General features: G+C 45.7%; 1 protein-coding gene across 1 annotated transcript in view; it reads right to left on the bottom strand.

Annotated features, from left to right (window-relative positions):
- Positions 1-4,352: 4,352 nt before the first annotated feature.
- Positions 4,353-19,781, bottom strand: part of SUSD5 (sushi domain containing 5) — a 40,891-nt gene continuing 25,462 nt past the window's right edge. Inside the window, exons 4-5 of the mRNA XM_036333813.1 lie at positions 17,698-17,886; positions 4,353-5,656 (exon numbers count right to left, since the gene is read on the bottom strand). Coding sequence (XP_036189706.1) covers positions 4,353-5,656; positions 17,698-17,886 — 1,493 coding nt within the window. The remainder of the gene's footprint in view (positions 5,657-17,697; positions 17,887-19,781) is intronic.

Genomic DNA, 19,781 nt, shown 5'->3' on the forward strand with positions numbered 1-19,781 from the left:
CTGGCATGGCTCAGTGGGTGAACTTCGACCTATGAGCCAGGAGGTCATGGTTTGATTCCCGGTCAGGGCACATGCCAGGGTTGCAGACTCGATCCCCAACGTGGGGCATGCAAGAGGCAGCCGATCAATGATTCTCTGTCATCATTGATGTTTCTATCACTCCCTCTCCCTTCCTCTCTGAGAAAAAAAGAAAGAAAGAAAGAAAGAAGGAAGGAAGGAAGGAAGGAAGGAAGGAAGGAAGGAAGGAAGGAAGGAAGGAAGGAAGAAAAATGTGGCCAACAGATCCAGGAGCAACCACAGAGCTTTACTGCCCACTTTAGGGTGGCGGTCGGTAGGCCAAACTATGAAGGTTGCTGATGTCTTTCCATCCCTCCTCCCTTGGGTAGGGCAGTTAAGACCATCTCGCTCTTGTGGGAAATTTAGAGCCTGGAAGGTTATTAAAAACAGTGATGAGCCGTGACTGGTTTGGCTCAGTGGACAGAGCGTCAGCCTGCAGACTGAAAGGTCCCAGGTTCGATTCCAGTCAAGGACATGTACCTTGGTTGTGGGCAGATCCCCAGTGGGAGGTGTGCAGGAGGCAGCTGATCGATGCTTCTAACTCTCTATTCCTCTCCCCTCCTCTCTGTAAAAAATCAATAAAATATATATATTATATATATATATATATATTTTTAAAAGTGATGATTTAAAAAAAAAATCACATTCAATGTCTCATTTTGCGTATTCTTTACAGTTTTCATTCTCTATCTGCTGGATGAGACTGCCTAACCACACCCGGTCATTCTGGGCTGCCTGTTCTAATGAGCTGTTTGCTCAGGCCCGTGAGATTTCTGACATTGACTTAGCAAAGCAGAGCCCTTTCCCCAAGGACTTCCGGATCTCTCGCCGCAAGTGGTCCTGGTTAGAGCCATGAGCAGGCCCAGGGCCTTTCAGGAGCTAGGGGTTCATTCTCCCAAGGAAGGTTCTCTCTCAGAGACCTGGGGTCACATTAGGAAAAACTTTTTTTTTTTAATTGATTTTTAGAGAGAGGGAAAGACAGAGAGAAATATCAATGTGAGAGAAATACAATGATTGGTTGCCTCCTGCATACACCCTGACCAGGGCCCAGGCCAGGGAGGAGCCTGTAACCGAGGTACATGCCCTTGACCGGATCGAACCCAGGACCCTTTGGTCTGCAGGCCGACACTCTATCCACTGAGCCAAACAGGCTAGGGCAGGAAAAACATTTTGAATCTAGGGCTTGCTTTGGATCTGATGAGTTGGTCTGAGAAGTGACAGAAGAGTCACTATTGCACGCAAAGGACCAACAACATCTTCGGGCCTGACTGCCAACAGCCACCATGGCCCATGCCTGTCACTACAGGCCAAGCAAGGAGAAAGGAGGGCATAGAAGGAGGCAGGTGGAAAGAGAGAGGAGCCAGCCAGTGCAAAAGCAGACCCACGGTAGCGAGAGTTCAAACACCAGATTCTAGAAGAAGCGGAGGCAGACACAGATTTCATTGATGTCGGCCCAAGAACTGTAGAGGATCCAGTGGGAAAGTTTGGAGTGAGTAGTGGCGACATGGGAATAAGAGTTTGCGCGTTGACAGGTGTCTTAGGTCTGGATCCCTTGAAGTAAAGCCTGTGAGAGAGGTGAGTAATCTCTGGTTGGGAAAGGAAGGGGGAGGAGGATGCCAGGAGCGGGCAGGAGCTCTGCAGACTCCCCTGAAACCCTGCTGCAGGGAGAGCTAGGCTTAGAGGGGTAGCTTAGACACAGCAAGTATTAAGACACTATTTTCAAGCTAATCTTTTTTTTTTTTAAAGCCATTGTGAATGTAACCTAGATATAAAAGACATTAAACAGCTATTTAGGGAAATCTTTATTTTAAATATTGCAGAAGCTTTGTGTTAATAGAACCTCTCCCCCAATTTTCATGAACATTAAAACATTTACTAGTCTCAAAACATGCATAATGACAGCGTTTTAATCATTTGCTTTCTACATGCTTTTTAGATCCTCTAACATTAATTTAAATGACACCAAATCAATGAAAACTTAAAAACGTATGTGTTGGGCTTATTTTGCAGTTCGTGTCTAAAAAATAATACATTTACATGTATTAATATATTTGTAATAAATGTATTAATCCACCTGTATTAATATTACCCATTTGGGGGTTGCTGTTAAGTAAATGTTCTTGGGTTATTACATAGATGTGGATAACACAATCCCAATGCTGAGACGGAGGCTATTTTACATAGTTAAAAATAGAAAAGCTATCTTGTAATAGATTAGAAAAGAATCTATAAATATATACAGCCTCTGGCTTTTATTCTGTTGTGTTTTGCTTTGGCTACATGCAGAAGGCATTTCAATTCCCATTGTTCTAGATTTCATCTGACACATGGGTAGGTGTTCCATTTGGTACCTTCAGGTCTTGGTTTTACCCAATATGGAGACGAAGGTCTTTCATTTTGCTGTGCTGCCTTTATAGCTACTTAGACTATTATTTTTCCAAAGCTTGTGCTGAAAAGAGGTGGCAGGGTAGAAAACACGTTGCAGGAATTCTTTTTATCCTCGGGTAAAACACCACCACCAACTTTTCACTTGTAAAGAAGTTCAGGATCCCTCTTATGACACACACAAACACTCAGACTCTCAGAGTCTCAAAATACAGGTATGCCTTCATCACTTTCTACCAGTGAGGACGATTTCTAAGAAGGTGATTCATATTAGAAAAATGTGATGTGTTTTGTTTCTGTGCCAATACTAGGAAACCGCTGGAGATGGTATTGCAGGAGCTTCGAACACTGCCTCAGTCGCACATTGACTTCCGTGCAAGACAAACCACAGGTGTTATTCATCTTCTGGCCTCTAAGCTTCAGCGCACCTCAAAGCACCCCAAATGGTTCTCAAACTTGAGTTGCATTTAAATCACCTGGAGGGCTAGTTAAAACACAGAGCCAGGCCCACCCCCAGGGTTTCCGCTTCATGGGTCTGGGCTGGCACCAGAAAATTTGCAGCTCCAGCATGATTCCAGGAGAAGTTGATGCCTCTGGTTCAAGGACCACGCTCTGAGAACCACTGTCATAAACAGTTCTTGCTGAGCCACCAGAAGATGATCTAGGTGCTATTAAATGGGTGGCTCTACAGCCAGATGAATCCATCCTGGGCTCACGCTGTTTCCATGGAGCTCACAATTGTCACAACAGAGTGAAGACCAGGTGGGCACAGGTCATTTCACATTTTCAGTTCCTATGTCTCGCCATCAAGTAGGTATCCACACCTGATATCCTAGTCCTTAGCCCTCTTAAAACTTGTCTCCCCTCCCATGTCATTCCCTCTTACTGGAGTTCAGAGAAATGGTTAATCCGGAGAGAGGAAACCAAGGACTGAGCTCTGTTAGTCCTGGCAAAAATTCTAAGACATTCCTAGGCGCAGACCGGTCAAGGACAACTACGCCATTTCCGAGAGGAAACAGTGCTTACCGGTACAAAGCTGACCTTATTTTTTAAAAAACGATGGGCTGTCCCACAGAATGGAGGGAACAGCCATGGATGTGTGTCCGGCCACTCCTCACCTTGCCCTCCCCCATCCCCCCCAAAATGTCAGTCTTCTCTCCAATTTCAACAAACAATTAAAAAGAAGTCTCAAAGCTTCCAGACTATGTCCTGGTTCTTAGCTCATTTGCCCTCAGCAACATCACATTAAAAGGAAATAACCCATTATTCCAGCGGTTCTCAACCTGTGGGTCGCGACCATTGGAAAACACATATAGCATATCAGATATTTACATTACGATTCATAACAGTAGCAAAATTACAGTTATGAAGTAGCAATGAAAATAATTTTATGGTTGGGGGTCACCACAACATGAGGAACTGTATTAAAGGGTCGCGGCATTAGGAAGGTTGAGAACCGCTGCTCCCATTCCCAACACTTAAATATCTGTATCCTAAATAACACTGCTCTCAAATACTCCATTTATTATGCCTATTGCAAAAATGTCAGGTCATGGAGGCAGTCATCTTATTTCTTAAGAAGAAAAGAAGACAATAGTATGATGAAGCAAGAGGTGAGTTTTGATCTCGTGGTGGAATTAGGGCCCAAGCTCAGGTCTGGGGATGAGTGTGATTCATTCCAGGGCAGATGGCTGAGGAGATACTGACATGTGTGATGGCACCATCAAAGCTGTCCTGCCAGGTACCTCAGAGATTACTTCTCAGCTTAGAAAACAAAGACCTGAGAGCAAAAGGCAAGCCCTCGTCCACCCGTTTCATGCTCTAGTGAACGATCAGTGTTTACCAATGTGATGTATCACAGTTTGTTTTCCTACCAAGTGGCTTTGGGAGAGCCCACTAGCTAAAGGTGGCTAGACCTTCTCCATCTCAATCTGCTGGTGGTAGTGCCTAGCCTGCCGCTGGCCAACGTTCAGCTTGTACACGGAGCTCTTGTGCTGGCACCTGCGGTAGCCCCACACGGCCGCCACGCCTGCCAGGAGCAGCAGCAGGCACAGGACGGTGACGATCGTGGCGATGATGGGGCCTCTGCTGAAGCTGGGACACTCGTCTCCTACACATGGCTCCATGGTTGGAAGAAGCTCCTCAGTTGCACCTGGACCAGGGCCTTCCTGTCCCAAGAAGTCCTCTGACAGCAGGTATGGGAAGTTATCCTGGACTTCGGGAGCAGTGGTTTCCATGGGGACCTGGGTGGCTGCCATGGTAGTTGAGGGAATGTGGTTGGGCGTCTTTGGGACAGCAGTTGTTACTGTCTCCAGAGTAGAGCTGGTGAGTTCATAGGGTGAGGTGGCCACAGGAGACTTCTCTATGGCAAACCTCCAAGGGACAGTTGACTGGTACCTGGTCAAGCCACCATCTCCCTTGCTGGGACCCTCGGTTTCAGACACACTCTTGGGTCGGAGAGCAGAAGCTTCTGCATCTAGTGTCTGAGTTGGAAGAACTGAACTGTGGGTCGTGTCCTCATTTGGTGTGAAGGTGGTACTCCTGGGCTTATTAACTTCCACAAGAATGGGCTGATGGGAAGTAAAGAGAGCACATTCTTCCAACCCTACTGACCCATCTCCCTTGTCCCCATCTTCTTCTACTTCCTCCTCTTCTGCCTCTGTCTTCCTCCAAGCCCCATCAGTCACAGGGTAGCCGTCTAACCAGGACTCGTCGCTGCTGCTCACCATCGGGTCCCCTGCCTTGCTGTCATTCCTGCCTACATATGGCCCCGAGGGTCCACCAGTGCTGCTATAGGTCACCTTGGTTTCAGGTTCACCTGGGGCCAACGTTATGCCACTGTGGTTGTCTCCAGCAGGAAGCTGCTTTTTGGTGTCATCATCCATCTCCTTTTCCAGCTCAAGCTTGTGGAAGGTCTCGGCAGGAAGCCAGAACAAGTACTTCCCTTTCAGTACCGATCCTGGCAGATCTGTGGGAACGCTGCTCCCAGTGCTGGGCAAGCCTGTGGTTGGCACAAAGGCTGTATCCTGGGCTATGTTTTCTCTGCCCGCAGAAATGGAGACCAGACGGTCCTGTTTTGGGGCCTCGTCGGGGGCTTCTCCTTGACCCCTGTCCTCCTCGGCCTCTGTCCGGGCATCCTCCCTGAGCTCTCGGAATGACACAGACCTGTCATCAGGGAAATTATCTTCATAGTCAATATGTGCCTCAGCCTCATCTGGAAGGAAAGGGAGGGAAAACTGTGTTAGGTCCAAGTTCACAGAGCCGGCGTAGAACACGAGAAAGGAAAATAAAAAGGATAGGGACCGAAACAGATGAAATAAAACTGTCACTCACAGATGATATGACTGTGTATGACAGATTAACCCAAAGAATCTATAGTAATAAAAGTGTAATATGCTAATTAGACTGGACAGCTGAACGACCTTCCAGACATCCTTCCGGATATCCTTCCAGACAACCTTCTGGATGAAGCCTGGGCTGTGAGGGCTGAGCCCCTTGCACGAATTTCGTGCATCGAGCCTCTAGTCTACATATAAAAGCTGTTATAATTAATATGTGACTATCAAGAACACTGGGTCTATAGTCCATATAAAATATCAATTGTATTTCTATCTACCATCAATGAACAGAAAACAAAAATGTAAAAAGATGCCACTTGCCATAGCATTAAAAAAAAAATCAAACACCTAGGAATAAATCTAACAAAAGATGTGCAATATTTCTAATGGCACAAAATATTGCTGAGAAAAACTAAAGGAGACCTAAATAAATGAAGGGGTGGACCATGTTCATGTAATGGGAGGCTCAAAGTGTTATCAAGTCTGTCCAAATTGATCTATCTAGATTTAATACAATCCTAACAAATCTGAGACACTGACAAGCTGATATTAAAATTTATGGAAATGCAAAGGGCCAAGAATAGACAAGGTATTCTTGAAAAAGAAGAGAAAAGCTGGAGGATGTACACTACAGGATTTCCAGACTTACTATAAAACTGGAGTACTTTTTAAGACTGTAGTATTGGCCCCAAAATTAATAACAGGATTACATTAACATTATGAACTTCTTGTTCATCAAAGCCACCAGGAAGGGAGTCAAAAGGCTAGCCACAGAGTTGAAGATATTTGCAATACATATAATCCTCAAAGGTTTGTATCCAGAACTTATAAAGAGTTCCTACAAATGTATAATAAATGGACAGAGAAACCTTCACAAAGTTGGCAAGACACTTGAATTGGCACAAAAAAGAAATCTAAATAGACATTAAATGTGTAAAGACACTCAACCTCAATTGTAATAGAGAAATGCTAATTACAGCCATAATGAGATACCATTACATAGCACCAGAATGGCTAAAATGCAGCAGGCCGACAATGTCGAGTGTTCACAAGGATGTGCAGCACCGTCGGTGGGAGTGGGAATTGGAACAATTATTATGGAAAACTGCCCAGGTATTGCTGCCAAGATTGAACGTTGTGTGTGCTCTATGGCACAGCAATTCCACTACTGAATGTACACTCAGCAGCAGTGTGTGCACATGGGTACAGAAAGACAGGCACCAGAATGTGCATAATAACCAAAACCTGGGACAATTCAAATGTCCCCGAGCGTCAGAGCTGACACCTGCACCGTTGTATAAGTGTGGGGCAAAAGTAGGCTCGCAGTTGTTTGTATGGAAACTAACACAAGAACACAAAACTCTGTTTTGCATACTCCCCACTGTAGACCTACTTTTGCCCCACCCTTTATTCACACAATGCACATGAACCAACCACCACTCCGACATGGGCACAGACGACTCTCTCAGCCGTCATGTTGGACATAAGAAGCCAGGCACAAAAGAACACATTCTGACCTCAACATAATAAAAGCCATATATGACAGGCCCACAGCCAACATCATACTCAATGGACAAAAACTAACACCATTTCCCCTAAGAACAGGAACAAGACAGGGATGCCCCCTCTCACCACTCCTGTTCAACATAGTACTGGAAGTGTTAGCCATTGCAATTCGGCAAGAAGAAGAAATAAAAGGCATCCAAATTGGAAAAGAGGAAGTAAAACTGTCCTTATTTGCAGACGACATGATATTATACATACAAAACCCTAGAGACTCCATCAAAAAGCTACTGGACTTAATACATGAATTTGGCAATGTAGCAGGATACAAAATTAACCCCAAGAAACCCGAGGCATTTCTATACACCAATAGTGAACTTTCAGAAAGAGAGATTATAAAAACAATCCCGTTTACCATCGCACCAAAAAAATTAAGCTACCTAGGAATAAACTTAACTAAAGAGGTAAAAGACCTCTACTCAGAAAACTACAGGACGTTGAAAAAAGATATAGAGGAAGACATAAACAGATGGAAGAGCATACCGTGTTCATGGATTGGTAGAATCAACATCATTAAAATGTCCATACTACCCAAAGCAATCTATAAATTCAACGCACTTCCCATTAAAATACCAACGGCATACTTCAGAGATCTAGAACGAACTCTCCAAAAATTCATCTGGAATAAAAAAAGACCTCGAATAGCTGCAGCAATCCTGAAAAAGACCAAAGTAGGTGGGATCTCAATACCAGATATCAAGATGTATTACAAAGCCACTGTTCTCAAAACTGCCTGGTACTGGCACAAGAATAGGCATATAGATCAATGGAATAGAATAGAGAGCCCAGAAATCGGCCCAAACCAATATGCTCAATTAATATTTGACAAAGGAGGCAAGAACATACAATGGAGCCAAGATAGTCTCTTCAATAAATGGTGCTGGGAAAATTGGACAGATATATGCAAGAAAATGAAACTAGACCACCAACTTACACCATACACAAAAATAAACTCAAAATGGATAAAGGACTTAAATGTACGACAGGAAACTATAAAAATTCTAGAAGAATCCAAAGGCAACAAAATCTCAGACATATGCCGAAGCAATTTCTTCACTGATACAGCTCCTAGGGCACTTGAAACGAAAGAGAAAATGAACAAATGGGACTACATCAAAATAAAAAGCTTCTGCACAGCAAAAGAAACCATCAACAAAACAACGAGAAAACCCACTGTGTGGGAAAACATATTTGCCAATGTCATATCCGATAAGGGCCTAATCTCCAAAATTTATAGGGAACTCATACAACTTAACAAAAGGAAGATAAACAATCCAATCAAAAAATGGGCAAAGGACCTAAATAGACACCTTTCAAAAGAGGACATTCAGAAAGCCAAGAGACATATGAAAACATGCTCAAAGTCACTAATCATCCGAGAGATGCAAATCAAAACAACAATGAGGTACCATCTCACACCTGTCAGACTGGCTATCATCAACAAATCAACAAACGACAAGTGCTGGAGAGGATGTGGAGAAAAAGGAACACTTGTGCACTGCTGGTGGGAATGCAGACTGGTGCAGCCACTATGGAAGACAGTATGGAGTTTCCTTAAAAAACTGAAAATGGAACTCCCATTTGACCCTGTGATCCCACTTCTAGGAATATATCCCAAGAAACCAGAAACACCAATCAGAAAGGATATATGCACCCCTATGTTCATAGCAGCACAATTCACCATAGCTAAGATCTGGAAACAGCCTAAGTGCCCATCAGTAGATGAATGGATTAGAAAACTGTGGTACATCTACACGATGGAATACTATGCTGCTCTAAAAAGGAAGGAACTCTTACCATTTGCAACGTCATGGATGGAACTGGAGAGCATTATGCTAAGTGAAATAAGCCAGTCAATGAAGGAAAAATACCACATGATCTCACTCATTCATGGATAATAGAGACCATTATAAACTTTTGAACAATAATAGATACAGAGGCAGAGCTGCCTCAAACAGATTGTCAAACTGCAGCAGGAAGGCCGGGGAGGGTTGCGGGGCAGGAGGTAGGGGGGTAAGAGATCAACTAAAGGACTTGTATGCATGCATAGAAGCATAACCAGTGGACATAAGACATTGGGGGATAGGGGAGGCTAGGGGACTGTCTAGGGCGGGGGGATAAAATGGACACATATGTAATACCCTTTGTAATACTTTAAGCAATAAAAAAAAAAAAATTATAATTCTAAAAAAAAAAAAAAAAAAGAACACATTCTGGGTGATTCTATTTACATAAAGTTCAAAAACAGACAAAACTACTCTATGGTGTTAAAAGTCAGGAAGGTGGTATAGGAGAGAGGGGTGACGACTGAGTCTGGGCATAAGCAGGGCTTTGGGGCAACGTTCATTCTACTTCTTGACCTGTGTGGTGGCTAACATTTCTTGTTTCTTTTCTGATAATTTACTAGTATTGATCATTCCCTTGTAATGTGTATGTTATAATTAAGTGAAAAGGTGCCTTTTGGTTTGCTCTTTGTAAGACTACGCTGTGAAGTATTCTGAATCCAGCTGAGTAGCCATGAACGGAGGCCCCACAGTCGGGAGGCCCAGAAAGTAAGGTCAGCGGCTCAGGAAGGCTCAGGACGCTGTGTCCTCAGGAGAGAGCAGCCTGCTGGGCTTTCCTCATTCTCGGTGGTCTTTACAAGTCAAGTTCTACAGGAAGACATACTTAACTATTACAACAGAAACCCTCCCTGGATATTGGGATATAAGAAATATAGATGTGTCTTTGCCCCTGGTTCCTGGCATAGGGCCCCTAAAACCCTTGGAATTTCCTGAGGGATAAAGATAAGAACAACTGTTGTTATTAAGAACAAGCTTCTTCATCATAGAGGGAGGAGTTTATGTTAATGAGGTGATTTGGTGGGCCCCTCGGTAGCTTCAGGATGTTGGGGGGCTGGTTGTCAGAGGAACCAACCATGTGATTAGAGGGTTGGAACTATCAGCCCCATTCCCTAACCTCTGGGGGGGGAGGAGAGAGGAGGGAGGAAAGAGGAGGGAGGAGCTGGAGACTGAGTTCACTCCCAATGGCCGCAATTTCATCCATCATGCCTATGTAATGAAACTTCCATGGAAACCCAGAAACCACAGGGTTGGGAGAGCTCCAGGTTGGTGAATGCATCCATGTGCCAGGAGGGTGACTCACCCCAGCTTCACAGGGACAGGAGCTCCTGTGCTCCGGATCCTTCCAGACCTCTCCCTGTGCACCTCTTCCTCTGTATCCTTTCTAAGCTGGTCATTGTTCTGTGAGCCATGCTAGCAAATTATGGAGCCTGAGGAGGGGGTGGTGAGAACCCGCAATTTAGAGCCAGTCAGTCAGCAATATGGGAGGCCCTGGACTTGCGGTTGATGTCTGAAGTCGGGCGGGGGGTGGGGGGGTGGGGGGGGGATTTTGTGGGACTGAGCCCTTAACCCGTGGGGTTGGCACTAACTCTGGGTAGTTAATGTTAGAATTCAATTCAGTTGTAGGACACCCGGCTACTGCCTGGAGACTTGGAGAATTGGTTGTTAGTGTGAGACCCCACCCATCCCCCTCAGATGCACATTTTTGGTGTCAAAAGTGTTCTGTGGGCAGAAACAGATCTTAGTTTTTCCCACTTCGCTTTGTACCTTGGAAAGCACAGAGTGTAAGGAGCTTCAGAACCAAGGTCTGGGGGGGAATGCTGAGGCATCATGTGGCACGTTCCCTGGCTCCGAGACCCGATTCGTGGACATTTGGCTTATTTCAAATGCCCACAGAAGAATGCCCAAACCTATAGAAAAGTTTCATAAGGGGCTATTTGAGCCAACATTTTGAGGACATGCCCGGAAGCAAGATCTCAACAGGCTGAGAAGACGGCCCAGAGAATGGCAGTTTTGCAGCTCATTTTACACTTTAGAATCAGAGGAGAAGGCTTGGAGAGGGTTACGTGAAATCCATCGGTGGCAGATTAAGGAGGCTGGAGAAAGCAAAGCAGGGGAATCTCTAGAATTGGATAAAAAGTAAAATGGAGAAGCGCTTCCTTAGCTAATAATTAACATTTACTGCAGGTAGAGATGGTATGCGGGAGAACAAGATAACAGTGAGGGGTCTGTGCTCCGGTGCCTGCTCTTGTGCCCTGAGGGGTCCAGATAAGAAAACCACTCTGTCATTTCAAAGGTATGTTATCCTCGATGCATAAGAAACAGGTACAGGGCTCACTTAAGGGCAAGACTGACCTTTGCTAGGGAAGCTGTAGGCCTGGCAGGTGACTACCCGCCAGGACCTGCCCAGTTAGGGATTTATGATCCGAACACCCTGTGTGGTTGGTTACTTTTTGTCACTGAGCTTGTTAGGCCTGCCATGTACCACCCTACCCCCCTTCCTGAGCTTGTCAGGTTCATGACACTGATAAGACTCCATAGTGCTTGTTGCATGACTTGCAGAGTTATAAACAACATCTAAAATCCTTTCTAATCTGCTCCTGAAATTAAGACCCATTCACTTGTGTCCTCAGTCAAAAAAGAAACAGTGGCTAAAGAGCAAACACCTCTGATAAATGTAAAATGCATGTATGTTTTATGCTCAAAAAAAAAGCCCCGTTATCATTTCAGGAAATCCTTCCACCCCATGATGTCCCGTTCACCATCCCCAGACAAAAGCCACCTCAGATGGCTGGACCATTCTTAGGTCTCATAGAATTCAAATGCGGGTCCCAGGGCTCGGTCAGGCTGCCCCCCTGCACACTCACTGTGTGTCACTGCCTCGTTCTCGGTGCCACCGTCCTTCCGAGCACTGCACCCATCTACTCCCTCTTCCAACACTGAGTGTCCACTGTGTGTCTGATGGGCTCGGGGTCACTGGTGAATAGGACAGAGTCCCTGTCCCCAGGGAACATGTGGTTCAGAATCCCTGCTCTGGAGACTGTCAGGTGGAGTTGCAAAGCTTTGTTGTGCACACGTTCTTGCCATCCTGCTGAGTAAACATGAGGTTTTGCATGGAAGTACCTCCCTTTCTTAAAAACACAGCAAAACAAATAAAACAAAAGCCACTATGACAAAACTTTCTCTAAGATTTACCAGTATATATATATATATGACAAGTCATCCTGAATCCAGATGGAGAGTCAAAGCCACGACTTAAATCTTTGACTTGAAGATAATGTGGTTGGATTGTTTCATGTGGTTTCTCTGACTGGTTATGGTAGACTGATTTAAAAAACGGCCACAATTCTCCACTCTCCCCCACATTAAGTCCTTTTGCAATGTGATTGTGTAGCTCTGGCTTTCAAGAAGTGGGGCCTGCCCTGGCCCGTTTGGCTCAGTGGATAGATAGAGCATCGGCCTGTGGACTGAAGGTTCTGGGTTTGATTCTGGTCAAGGGCACATGCCTGGGTTGCAGGCTCGATCCCCAGTAGGGGGCATGCAGGAGGCAGCCGATCAATGATTCTCTTTTATCATTGATGTTTCTATCTATCTCTCCCTCTCCCTTCCTCTCTGAAATCAATAAGAATACCTTTTTTTTTAAAAAAGTGGGGCCTATTTTACCATTTCTTTTATATGGATGTGTTTATGATACAATTCAATGAGCTCTATAACCTTTGATTTTTGAAACATTCTATATTTATGTTACTCTTAAAAATTTAAACAAACGATCAAAAACGGACACAGAATTTAGCTACTGAATGCCCAAGTTTAAAGGAATAATTCAATTGATAGCCAGAGAGGAAAGGCAAATCATGAGCAAGAACAAAAATTAAATCAGGCGTGCCTATAATTTCTCCTCAGCATTCAATAGAAGACAGAAGAACAATGCCTGTAATCTTCGAGGGAAAGGAAATTCAACAATATTATACTTTGTTAAGATGTCATTCAATTACAAACATAGTAGGCATTCATTTTTCTTAGGATGTTTTACTTTGAAATGTTTCAAGAATCCACTGTGTGATATTGTGTGTGTTACTGCCATTAAGCTATAAACCAGTTGCTACCAAATAAGAATTTACAATTGAGGAGCAGACAGCGTTTCATCAGGAAACATATTCTCTAGATGTGGCTACTATAAGTGCTTCTATTACCTGTATTTTTTTTTTAATGTTTTTATTTATTTCAGAGAGGAAAGGAAAGGGAGAGAGAGATAGAAACATCAATGATGAGAGAGAACCATCGATCGGCTGCCTCCTGCATGCCCTCTACTGGGGATCAAGCTCGCAACCCGGGCATGTGCCCCTGACCAGAATTGAACCCGGAACCTTTCAGTCTGCAGGCCAACACTCTATTCACTGAGCCAAACTGGCCAGGGCTATTACCTGTATCTTGATCAAAATCATTGCTTTGCTAATTAGCACCCTGAATATCTAAAATGGCTTTCTATTGGTGACCGTAGTGGCTTGATAACTACAATAATAACCAAAAGAAATGGGCCGTCATGGGTGAAATGAAAAGTATTTATATTTATGATATGGGGATGGGCTAAGAATATTTCAGAGACACTTCTTACTTTTACACGGACAGGGTAAAACCAAACTCGACCTTGATGCTTGACACATAGACCTTAAATGGTCTCACTTGGAAGGAATGCGTTACTCACCGGAACTATGGGGACAGTACCCATCTGTGCTGGCAGTGACCTGCCACTTGACACGCCACCCTGCTCTCGCTACACACCTACCCAGCTCCCCTGCCCGGGGAACTCTGAGAACAGCGACATGTCCCCCCTGCCTTGTGTTCCCAGCACACAGCCTGGTGCTTGGCACGTAGCAGACACTCCAGACCTGTCTGCTGAATGAATAAATGAGTGAGTGAAGAGGTGCATGAGTTTTGATACAGCTTGATTCAGTCTGGGAGTCCATCAGCCAGGGCGTTATTTGCTTTGTGATAGTAGCAAAGAATAGTAAAGGACCCCTGAGTTCTAGTTTTGAACAGAATCCCTGCCTGCTAAATTCCTTCTCACGGGCCACCCACCCCATGACCCTAAATACGCCAGAGTCAGAAGGTACCTGGAATATGGGCAGGAAACACTGGGCTAACATATAAGGTTAGAGCTGAGAATCTGGGAAAGGTCAGCCCACTGGCTATGGGGAGGCCTGCCTTGACCTGGACCCTTATGGTCAGTCTGAGCTCAGAGTGTGCGTATATCTGTCTGTCTGTTGTCTGGAGGTTTTTGCCTCCACAGCTCCCTGAGCCAAAAGCATCTCTGGATGGCAGCCCTGGGCCCCGAGCTAAGCTCTTCTGATCTCCCCAAGTCAAGTCTCACAAGTCAAGGTTCTGGCTCAGAAACAGGCTCTCACTCGCTATGTCAGTTTTCCCCAAACCTCAAATGAAGACGAGGACACCGAGTGTTTATAAATAGCCTGCTCATGAAAAAGTGTCCCAAGCCTGTTTTTCTCCTCATGAGTTTGTTACTCACTGAATTTCAACCAACAATGACGCTCCATCCCCCAGATTCAGGAGCCCAGCTCCTTGCCAGTTGAGGTGCTATTTCTCTCTGCTCCCCTTGCTGTCCTGGGTCCCCACTCTCCTTCATCCTCCAGCGATCCCTTCCAGCCCTCCCCTCCCTTCCCCTCCCCTACCTCTCCCTGAAACCTGTGCGAACACAACACGGGGCCTTGTGAGTTAGACCAACAGGTCCAGGAAATGTAAACTTCGTGGGTTCTCTTGGCAAAAACCGGGCTGTTCCCTGTGTGTTTCTACCTTTAGGAAAACAGAGGACCACAGAGAGGTAGAGCTCAGGGGTGAGAGGAGAAGGCTCACTTGTGCGCTGCCCGCGTTGTTTATCCGGGCGTGACAGGGTCAAGGGTGAAGTACACAAGGCCGGAGCCAGCAGCCTGGCATGCTCCTAGGGGCCGGTCATCTTTTTTCATGCTGTTGCATTTCTGGAAGCCCACACGGACCTTTTTTTTTTCTCTCTCTCTCTCTAGTCTTGGCTACTCAGCCTTTAAAAATAGTAATTTTGAAAAAGACAACCAGACAAGCCAGAAATAACCACTGGCTCGATGAAGCTCTGAACAAATATGGCAATATTGACAAGGAAAGTCTGAATTCGGCTCCAGTCTCCTGTTTTATTCTGTAAAGGAAGTCAAGTCCCAGAGATGAAGAAAAATAGAAACTGAAGGTAATTTAAGGAAACAAAAGAAAAGCTTTAGAAATGACAGAAAAAGCAGAGGGACTCTCTGAGTGTTGGAACAACCCGTTTGCAGGGCGAGCCGAGGTGTAGACGCCCTGGCGGAAGCACAGACACGATACAGATGGTGGAGTGAGACCTGCCTGGCTTTCTGTCTTGGCTCTGCTTCTCTCTGGCTGTGTGACGCAGGCAAATCACTGAACCTTCCCGTGCCTCGGTTTCCCCATCTGTACATTGGAACGGGCCGTTTCTACTTGTGAAGATTAAAGGAGAAGTCCAATGCGTGAGGCTCCTCGCCGAGAAAGGGGCACAGGAGGCCCGGGGAGGACGGGGATGGTCTTTGTTTTGGTTGTGGTGGTGGTTCCCTGGGTCACACACCTGTGACAGCTCAGAGACGTCTGTACTTTAAATGGGTACAGCCTACTGGATGCCAATTACACGTCAACAGAGCTGTTAAAGAACAGAATCTGGGAAAGGTCAGCCCACTGGACAGAGTCCCAACCAAGTCCCAGGACAGAGATGGCCTGGGGCGCGTCTGGCCTGGTTGACGACCACTCTTTTCTCAGGGCCTCACTGGGGAAGGTGCCCCGCTTCCACAGCTGCGACAGGCCTGGGGAGGAAGCGGCCTATCTGCTGTTGAGCTCAGAGGTAGCGGGGCTGGTCGGGTGAGGCGTCACTCACTTTCCCGATCTACAGACTAGGAAGTGCAAGCAGAAGCCATGGGGCTTGGGGTGGAAGATCTTAAAGGCCTTTCGGAGCCTTTGTCACGGCAGTGTGGCCCACTCCCCACACACTCACTGTAAGTACCAGGCCGCCCGGACCTTCTCAGACTGCGAAGCCAAAGGTCGTTGAGCACTTCTTCCATCTGCAAACACACACTTCCTTTAAAAATGTCGCCTTCTGCGACACCTCCCCTCCCCTCTACTTCATCATCTGTCTCCTTTGAGGCAGCGGTTACTAGAGTTTTCTTTAGGGTTGGGGCACTTTTGCCTAACTTGGCATACACAGCGGCGAGGACTCTGGCCAAGCGAAGGGATGTAGGGTGAGTGAATGAAGGAACAGCCAATCGGCCGGTACCAGGAATGTTGTTATCCGAACCCAGGTGAGTCCAACTCCAAAACCCTTGTTTGACCCACTCTCCCAAGATGACTTTTCTCCAATTTCAAACAGTTCCTTTAATCAAACAAGGTGATGTTCACTGGAAAAATGCATGCGAAAGGGAGTGAAATACATGATGATGATATTCTTGTCTCACACGCGCGCACGCGCACACACACACACACTTATAATGACATGAAGACGTTAACTGTTAAACCTACAGAGTATTGAAAACTGTAACGGTCTGTATACTCAGCCAAGTGTAGAAACCAAGATTCCTGCCCAGCAGCTGAAAGCTCTAACAACTCTGCTTTGCAGTGAGAAAATAAACACCATTTCAGACACACAAAACCCGCATTTAGTTCTCGCTCTACTGGGGCCAGTAAACATGTCATTTGGCTGGTAGGTGTGGCTCGGAATGGTGTGGCTTCGGTGCCTGAGCAGGAGAAAGCCAGCTCATGAACCATCTTGCGGTGAGTATGGGTGTGCTTTGAAGTGACGCAACAAACAGGAACTTAGGCTGGGCCTGCTGCCTGGTTTTCTGAGACAGGTGAACGATCAGAACTGACACAAAGGAAAGTGCTAGAAGATTGCTCCACTCATGCTTCTAGAACTTGTCCCAGTCGGTATCCCTTTGTTACCGGTATGCAACAAGGCAAGTAGGTACACCAAGAGGAAGTTTCTAGAGGCTTTTAAACAACATGACAGGTGAATTTTATTCTTTTAATTTAACAAAAAAAATTGAGCTCCTATTTTGAATATCTTTGTTTAATTTAGTTTTTTTTTTTAAATATATTTTATTGATTTTTTACAGAGAGGAAGGGAGAGAGATAGTCAGAAACATCGATGAGAGAGAAACATCGATCAGCTGCCTCCTGCACATCTCCTACTGGGGATGTGCCCGCAACCCAGGTACATGCCCTTGACGGGAATCGAACCTGGGACCCTTCAGTCCGCAGGCTGACGCTCTATCCACTGAGCCAAACCGGTTTCGGCAAGTTTTATATTATTTCATGTATATTATTTCATTTTACTAAAGTATCAGTCTGCCAATGACTAGGAAAAAATGTAATGGTTCACAGAAAATATGAGAAGTAGCAAAGTAGACAGTAATTAAAAAAAAATATTACTCCACCATGTCAGGGCAGGTGGAGGCGGCCAGCCCAGGGCGGCTTACCTTTCCCGCAGGCCTGCACCAGGCCGTACCACTCCCCACAGCTGTTGCACAGCAAGGTGAAGGCGCTCTCACGGTGGCCTGTGACATGGCCCGGGGCGCACACGTACAGCAGCTCATCCCCCATCTCCAGGCCGGTGCGTCCCTGCAGGATGGTGTGTGGGAATGAAGGCGGGTCTCCACACGGCTTCTCTGGGGAGGAGGAATCACAGTTAGCTTTCCCAAATGATGCAGACCTTGTGCAGTTTGGGAGAAAACAAACTTAAAAGACAGCTCTCCCCCTCCCTGGGTGCTGCCTGCACCTTGACCTGGGATCACGGGGGCTGGTTCCCCTATATGCTGGCATCCCAGGGCCTGGCAGAACACCTGGCACAGATGAGACACTCAGAAATATTTGTTGAATGAATAATTGTGCGTTTAAAATATGTATGTTCTCAGTAATACATCTATGCATTTTACTATTCCAGGCAACATTACCCTGTAGTGTCTCCTTGAAAGGAGGAACCAGAGATGAGCAGCGCCCTCCCCCCTTTTTTTTATTGACTGCAGAGAGGAAGGGAGAGGGAGAGAGAGAGAAATATCAATGATGAGAGAGAATCATTGATTGGGTGCCTCCTGCACGCCCCACACTGGGGATCGAGTCCACAACCCAGGCATGTGCCCTTGACCAGCATTGAACCCTGGACCTTTCAGTTCGCAGGCCGACGCTCTATCCATGGAACCAAACTGGCTAGGGCCAAGCTCCCCTTTTTGGCCTTATTTACATAAGTGAGTAGGTTCTCGTTGTCAAAAGCTAGAATGTTACCGACTATAGAGTACAGCAAGGGAGGCTCTCTCGTCCTCCAACCTCAGCCCCGATGGCAACACTGGGATCAGTTGGTATATACAAATACATGCAGACACACACACACACACACACACACACACACACACGGATAGATAGATATAGTTGTGTGTGTGTGTGTGTGGTTTTTAACATAAATGGGATCATATATGTGTTACTGAGAACATACATTTTTAAAAAGCAAACTATTTTTATAGCATTTTTAGGTTCCCAGCAAAACTGAACAGCAAGTACAGATAGTTCCTATGTCGCTACCCTTACGCATGCACAGCCTCACTGCTATCAACACCCCATACTGAGTGATACATTTGTTACAATAGAGGAACCTACATCCACACATGGTTATCACCCAATATGCAGCTTCCATTTGGGTTCTCTCTGTGGGGGAGCCTTACTCCTGGATCTGAACATGGAGAAGAGTCCCCACCCGGCCCTGGAACTTCTTACCATGCCTGCCCTCAAGCTGGCCCCAGAGTCAGTTTTGGGGGAACACAGCCCATGTCTCCTTTTAACTCCCTGCCCTAGTTCTCCCGTGAGGTTTTTACTGGCGTGATTGCAAAAGGGACTATGCAATAAACCTGGCAAGCTTAGGGGCAGCCCAGGTGGCAGGCCTTACAGACTCCGTGACCAAAAGTAACCACACAGGATGTTCTGATCCTAAATCCCTAACTGGGCAGGCCGTGGAGGGCAGGCAGGTCCCAGGCCCACAGCTTCCTTAGCAAAGGTCCATCTTTACCTGAAGTGAGCCCTGTCCATTGTTCTTATGCATCGAGAATAACGTACCTTTGAAATGTCAGATAGTTTTCTCTTCCAGGCCCCTTTGAGGCACAACCACAGGCATCAGAGCACAAGGCCACCAGCTCACAGAACCCCTCACTGTTAGCATGTTCCCTGCATGCCATCGCTATGGCTGTAAATGTTAATTATTAACTACGCTGAACCCTCCAATGTAAAAGAAGTATGTGTTTCTCCATTCTGCTTTTTACCCAATTCTAGAGATTTCCCCAGTTGGCTTTCTCCTGCCCTCTTACTCTACCCCTCTTGAATTTCACATGACTCTCTTTATGTCTCCTCCTTTGATTATAATGTGTAAAATAAGCCGCTATTCTCCTGAGCATTTCCTCAATCCATTGAGATCTTGTTTGGGGGCATGTCCTCAAAAATTTGGCTCAAATAAACTCTTAGAAACGCTTCCATAGGATGGATATTCTTTCATCGACACTAGTGTATATATTTTTTTAAA

Source organism: Myotis myotis, unplaced genomic scaffold (assembly GCF_014108235.1).
Source record: "Myotis myotis isolate mMyoMyo1 unplaced genomic scaffold, mMyoMyo1.p scaffold_m19_p_13, whole genome shotgun sequence".
NCBI lineage: Eukaryota > Metazoa > Chordata > Mammalia > Chiroptera > Vespertilionidae > Myotis > Myotis myotis.